Source organism: Cajanus cajan, chromosome 5 (genome assembly GCF_000230855.2).
Source record: "Cajanus cajan strain Asha chromosome 5, NIPB_CcT2T_4, whole genome shotgun sequence".
NCBI classification, from domain to species: domain Eukaryota; kingdom Viridiplantae; phylum Streptophyta; class Magnoliopsida; order Fabales; family Fabaceae; genus Cajanus; species Cajanus cajan.
Genome location: NC_138521.1, coordinates 27712481 through 27719639, shown reverse-complemented (window position 1 = coordinate 27719639; position 7159 = coordinate 27712481). Strand labels below are relative to the sequence as shown.

General features: G+C 30.1%; 1 protein-coding gene across 1 annotated transcript; it reads right to left on the bottom strand.

Moving 5' to 3' along the window:
• Positions 1–1787: 1787 nt before the first annotated feature.
• On the bottom strand, positions 1788–6753 carry LOC109789579 (naringenin,2-oxoglutarate 3-dioxygenase). The gene is made up of 3 exons (XM_083075167.1): positions 6288–6753; positions 3182–3610; positions 1788–2397 (listed from the first exon to the last, which is right to left on the bottom strand). The coding sequence occupies exons 1-3, from the start codon at positions 6651–6653 to the stop codon at positions 2035–2037; spliced, it is 1158 nt and encodes a 385-aa protein (XP_082931293.1). The 5' UTR covers positions 6654–6753; the 3' UTR covers positions 1788–2034.
• Between the last annotated feature and the right edge of the window lie 406 nt (positions 6754–7159).

The window sequence follows — 7159 nt, the reverse complement described above, 5'->3', positions numbered from 1 at the left end:
TAAACTTATCATATATGTAAATTATAATTGGTTGGTAGTGTCTTAGATAATGGGTTTCAGTATAATTCAATTTTACAATATAAACTTGTAAGGTAAAAGTTATCTCTATTTAGATTGATAATGATGAGTAATCCTTTTTAAATATTTAGGATAAGCAGGACTTAGATTTTTTTCAATACACTCCTTTACATCTAGCACTATTGAACATGGTGTATATCAATAGTGAGTGACCATTTTAGAGTGGATTTATATTGAGAAAGTGGTTTTGAACCTTATTCAACTCTATAAAATTGACTTGTAAAATGAGAATTACCCGTCATTTATATATTCTCTAATTATCTTATCTCTGATCGAAGTAAGAGTTAGATTTTTTTCTAATACAATGTAAAATTGTTTTAAATTGTAGGTGGTTGAATAATTTACGAAGGAGCAAATTAGAAAAAAGAAATTAACTAATATTACATTGAAAAGAAACAACTTTAGTTATTTTGAAATATTTTTTTTAAAAAGATGGGATTCACTTACTCCCAAAGCTTATTCAATAACTCATATATTCTACATTGAATTGCAAATATCCAATCATTCAATTAAACATTCTTAATGAATAGATCAAGTCTACAAAATTTTAAATCATATGATATTTTATTATATAAATTCAAATTAACATATAATGTGCTTTTAAGAATATATGTCCATTTGAAATGTAATGAAGTATAAAAAAAAATTAAATCTTGTAAAAATTGACCAACTTTATTTATTCATTAAAAACTTTTAATTAATAAAATTGTTAAAATTTAATATAAAATATGAGTTATTAATTGAAATAACTTTACTAGAACTTACGAGTTAATGGATCCCTCCCCTTTTTAAAACTTAAAATTGCTATCAAAATAGAATAAGTACTCCCTTAGTCTTACATTAAATATTATAAAGAAATAAATTTAAAATTTTAATTAATATTAATTTAATAATAAGATATTATTTTAATGCTAAAACGACAATGAACTTAGCACCGAGGGGTCTTTTCTTAATAAAGAATAAAATGAGTAAACACTTGATTTAGTCTTTAAAAGATGGTAAAGATTATAGATAATTTTATGAAAGATTTTTTGTGATATTTGAATCCCCAAATTTTAATTTCATTATACAAGTTAATCCCTCCATGATAATTAGTTATTAACTATGGCAGTCTTATGATCAATAGTTAATTTTCAAGTTGACAATATATCCTTTCTTAAAGATGATTCTCTTTCCTAATCACCCAATATAAACCACAATGCAAGATTTTAATACTTTTCAATAAGTAACGAATATTTTATCATGTTTAAATATTTTGGCCATAAGTTTTCTAATTAAAATGAAAGGTTGTTGGGTTTCATAGGATTTCTAATTGTTAGATTTTTCTACCTCGGACATTCTTAATTTCTTCATCTATTCTAGCCTTTAATATTGTAAATTCTAGATTACTGAATTTGGGATTAGCAAAATGAATAAATGTTAAGTGTTCAATAATTTAATAGAGTTAGTAATTGAATATAATAAAATAATTAACTTATATATCAAAATTCAAATTTAGGGATTCATGTCACAAAAAAAAATTCTAAAAATTTATCGATCACCTCTATTATCTTTTAGAGATCAAATTGGGTGGTTACTTAAAAAAAAATAAAAAAAAAATAAAACCTTTGATCAAATTCATTTTCTTTGATACGATTACAAATTAATGATTTTTCGCGTGATAATGTTGTCTAAATGCACATAAGCGCGCCGACTTTAACGATAGAGCATGCAGCAAATAAGGCAGCTAGAGCCACTTATTTTCATTTATAATAACTGGTGAATATTAGGTTTACAGAAACCCCGTTGGGTCCTAAGACATAATCAAATGAACAACACATTTCCACAGATGATAACATAGTTCAAACGAAGAAAGAAGCACAAAGTAAAATATTAAAGACCCTTCAAAAACTTTTAAAAACATCAAGCTAGGGGGGCAATGATCGTAGCGAGTATATATATGTCTTTGAAGACAGACTAAGCAAGAATCTCATTCAAAGGCTTGGCATCAAGTTTTGGCTTTTCAAGTTCCTTCAATTGCTTTTCCTTCTCAATGTCTTGCTGCAATTGCTTTTCCTTCTCAATGTCTTGTTGCAATTGCTTTTCCTTAGCGAGCTTCTTCATTCTTGCAATTTCAAGGTCCCTGCTCATCTTCCTCTTGTACATTTCAGCAAAAGTGATTGGTTCCTCAAGCACAGGTTTCTCACCCTCTCTGATCTTCAAAGGGTACACAGTTGCATTTGGTGCTGGGTTCTGAAACGTCGCTATGGACAAACGACTATGGTTCGAGTTCACCACCGCTTGGTGATCAGCATTCTTGAACCTTCCATTGCTCAAATACTGCATACACACACCAGGCCACAAAATATTAAACAAATTTCAACCCAAAAGTACACGCCCAATAGTTAAACAAATATAATCGTATCCTGTCATTGAGTATTAAGTCAAAGTGTAAAAAACAATATATATCATTAGGTAACACGATAATCACGCATCTTCATATAGTATCAACCAGTATCTACATTTTTAGTCTTTATGATATATAATAATATCACTAACTTAGGAAAATCACGTACGTCATAGTATCATGTTCATAGCATCAAACAATATCTACATGCTAATAATATATATATATATATATATATATATATATAATCATATATACATGTTTATAATAATAATACTAACAATAGCACTCATATTATTTAAAAAGTAATTGAACAGTTCGTAAACCATCTAATAATTCTTCCAATGTCATACATCCTCAATTTTATATATATATATGATCATCTAAATTATTTTATTATGAAAAATGTAGTTTTTACTTATTTTTTATCAACTTCTAAAATGAATCTAACATGTTTTCTTCTTATTCTTAATAGTATAAACTGTAGGGTCCATGCAGTGGAGAATTCCACGTTAACATATGTATTATATTTGTTTCTTTCACACTCTCAACCCTTGATTGTCTTTGCCCAAAAATAAAATAGAAAAATAAATAATGCGTGTAGGGAGAGAGAAAGCGAGACTCGTGACTGCAGCAGGGTCCATGCATATATAGGACATGCAATGATAGGGACACATGACATGACAAGAAAAAGATAGAAGAATCGATAATACTCACATGACCATGATCTCCGAGATTAACGACGAAAGCACCCTCCACAGGCTGAACGGTTATCCACGTTTTGCCGTTGTCCCTGGTGGCCTGAAGGCCACCGACTTGGTCCTGAAGAAGGAGCGTGATGGTGCCAGGGTCAGTGTGGCGCTTGAGCCCAAGAGTGAGGTCAGGTTGAGGGCATTTTGGGTAATAATTAACCACAACTTTCTGGTCCATATCAACGCACGCTTTGGTCAGAGCCTCTTTCTCTAACCCCATAGCTTCCGATAACACCTCCAACAGCTTGCATGCCAAACCCATGAGTTTCTCGCTGTATTCCTCAGTCACCGCTTTCCACCCCTCCGGCGTGTTTGGCCACCGTGAATAGTCCCTCTCTCTGATTGGGTACGAAAAGTACGTCACAATCTCTCTCCAATCCTGCACTGCTTCCCCCTGCACCAATACCCCACCTCATTAGTAATTAATTCAATGTTTTTGTTAATTAAACATGTAATCACCATATAATGGTGTGTAATTAAATGACGATGGCGAATTCATGTGTGGCTAGCTCTCCATAGCTGCACGATACGACCAAAAATAAGGCCAATAATTATGCAAGACTTCGCATTCTTTGTTGTTGCAAATTCCACCACTTAACGGAACTGATGTTAAGAGATTATTATGAAAGAGTTTATGATAAGACACTTTTTAATGCAGCATTAATTACTTCTTTTTTATTTATATTCTTAATAATATATATTTTGTAGGAGAACTTCTCGTCAAAAACTGAGAATCAGTTGTCTCTTTTTAATCGGATAATCATGGAATTTTAAAAATGTGTACAGTATAAAATTAGGAAAATTAACGGAAATCTTCTAAGATACTTCTTGCATAAATTCGTCTATTAAAAGTCGTACTAAAACATCATTTTTTATTAATTAGAAAGTTGATTATATCCTCCAACTCCAACTTTATTTTCTTACAAATTCTCTTATTATTTTTAGGCCAATATTCAAATGAAAAATAAATATCTTTAATGTCTTAAAAATATAATACAAATCAATACTTACCGTAAAACCCAATGAAGAATTGGAAGATTTAGAATTATTTTTTATTACTTAACAACAAAATAAAAAACTAATGAAGGAAACAAAATGAAAACTGAACTACGTCGTTCAAACACCATTATTCAGTGACTATCTTTTTTGTCCTTTAACATTTTTATTTTATTTTATATTATAAAAAATTAAATACGTAGTTATGTACTGCACTATATCAACACAAGTTTTTAAATATTTTCCAAATTGGCACATTCTACTATGCAAGTGAAAAATCGATCCTTGATCCCGATTTCTGATTTTTTTGTTTTTTTACTGGGGAAGATATTTTTCATGATATTTTCAACGTTCAGAAAAAAATAAAGAACACAGTACAGTAATCTGGATCTGAGAGAGACTTCTTATTGTACAGTAAATTGTGTTAGTTTAATACTAATATATTTAGAAACTTCTGTTAATTAGGTAGAGATTTGTTTTTAATTTTTTATAATAGAAAATAAAAAAGTCTGTCATTTCGTCCGTCAGGCGCTTAAAGAAGTGATTTTTCTATTGTCACGTGTTCTTTCATGCAAGGAACATAAATGAAAGAAAGTGAAAAAAAAAAAATACAAATGCATATGTTTTGGTCAGGAGATTGCCTAGAGTTTTGAGTCACTCAAATATTCAAATGTGTAATCCTCCTCTTTACTCTACGATATTAAGACCTTTATACTTTATTATTATGTGTTTATGAGCTTTAAAAATTTCGAGATTTATAAGATAATTTAGGTGTCATATATTGACTTTATATCTTAATTATTAAAGATTAGATTTGATATGTATTTATTAGATCAGAATAATTTTCACCCTTCTTGAGAATGATTAGTTGGTTATATGATAAGTCAAAGAGACCAGTTTTAATTTGACTTGTATAAATATCTTATTACTAATCTTTATCGTTCTTGAAATCTCATATCAAGTTATATTTAGGATGGCATAAATCATCTTGATAAACCTTTCTCAACATGACCATCCCCAATAATATCCGGGATAGTATCCATGCCTACCAATCCCAAATCTAAAAGATGAAAAGATGAAGAGATTTGTACAAATCATTTTGTTGGATCCTTCTTGGTAAAATCATCTCGAATTATATTCGTGATGGTACATTGTAATTCGTAATACTTTTTCTTTCCTATATTATAAAACACAACTTAAAATAAAATTGTAATATCTTTTATAAGAAGTTTTACAATGTCTATAAAATATTAATTTTAGTTTTCGTCTTTATTCTTATTAAAAAATTTGAGATTATATATTTCTTGTTGTTGAATAATTAGAAGATAATTTGATAAGTAAATTGTTAGCAAAATTTATTAATATTGGTATACGTATAAGTTTTGATATGAAGTAATATTTTAACTTTTCCTATAACATATTAATGATAAAACAAAAGATAAAATTGATATATTATAATTTTGTTTTATAAAATTAATAAAGTCAACTACTTATATTGGTTCGAATGTATCATTTTGTAATATATGACTTACAATAAGGACAAAAAGAAATAAGTGGTATAACAAAGTAAAGAGGCAAGAAAAAAGGGGGAAAAATCTAAACATTAATCTCACAATAAAAATAAATTAAAATAAAATCAAGAGATATATCAAGAAAAAAAAATTAAAAATTTAAAAATAACGTGGTTAAAAAAATGAAAAAATGTAATTTAAAAATAGTAGTTTAATTACTTTTTTCAGTTACTACACGCAACATCAAGGGAAGAAGAATATTATCTCAAGTCTTAATTAATAAAAATAAACATACTTAATTAACTGGGTCATCTTTACAAGACTAACAAGCACAAAGAAAAAGATTTATACGTTTAATATTAGTTATTTTATTCTTTATACTTTTTTTTTTTTCCTTTAGTCTCGCTAATTTTAATAAAGATTAAAAGTTAAAATCTTTGAGATTATAAAATTTAAAGGAAACCAACATCATAAGGATAGGAAATAAAATGAAATAATGTTAAATTTAAATTATTTAAATAAAAAAAAATGTTAGTGTTGAGAATGAGTAAGAGGGAAAATTACTTGGAGATGGCTGGAGACGATGAAACCACCTTTCTTGCCACCGGACATGTCGAAGCGAAGCTTCTCCTCCGGTGGCAAAGCGAAGAACTCTCTGGCGAGACGCGTCATCTCGGAGACGAGTTTTACGTCGACACCGTGATCCACCACCTGGAAGATACCCCAACTCTCGCAAGCCTCCACGATCTTCTTGCAAATCTCGCCTCTGCGGCCATCCACCTCGTCGATTCCGGCCAGCGAGATCACGGGAACCTCGTTGCTGAAGTGGTTGTAGGCCACCTTGGGGCGCTCGTCCTCGTCGCGGACGAAGCTCGACTCCAGAGTCTTTTCCTTCGCCAGGTAGGTCAGAGTCTTGGCCGTTGGTGCCATTTGGGTGAGAGTGTGGATCGAGTGCGTGTATCTAGAAGAAACGGAGTGCAATGAGCAATGTGCAGTGTTTAATGTTTGAAGGATGGGTAAGCGAACGAGGGATGTCAGCGTTTTATAGCGTGGCCAAAGAAGTGGTAGCTCCTACTTACTACCCATACGTCTTTCGTATCCGAATCTTTCGCCTCATCTATTAAATGTCGAACTCACGTTGTTACCTAACTCTCAGCGTCTTTCTTCTGTGCCAACAAGTCAGCTTCTACAGTTCTACCAACATTTTTATTTGCTAGGAAAAAAAAAAACAAAAATAGGAGAGAATTTAGGTACTTTTCTTTGAAGGTGTGGTGGGTAATTTTCTTCCATTATAATTGAATTTACCTCTATAATACGCATTTATATTTAATGTTAACTTGATTATTTTAATTAATATATATTAATAAATATTAATGAATTGAATTTTTAATTTTATGTTATATTTTGTATTCCGTTTCTTTTTTAGTGTCTAATTT

Bases quoted from the DNA above. Each gene is read 5' to 3' on its own strand.
- LOC109789579 (XM_083075167.1), bottom strand. From the start codon at position 6,653: ATGGCACCAACGGCCAAGACTCTGACCTACCTGGCGAAGGAAAAGACT. The intron at 3,611-6,287 runs GTAATTTTCCCT...GTATTGGTGCAG, and splicing joins TCGTCTCCAGCCATCTCCAA to GGGGAAGCAGTGCAGGATTG. The intron at 2,398-3,181 runs GTGAGTATTATC...GTGTGTATGCAG, and splicing joins ATCTCGGAGATCATGGTCAT to TATTTGAGCAATGGAAGGTT.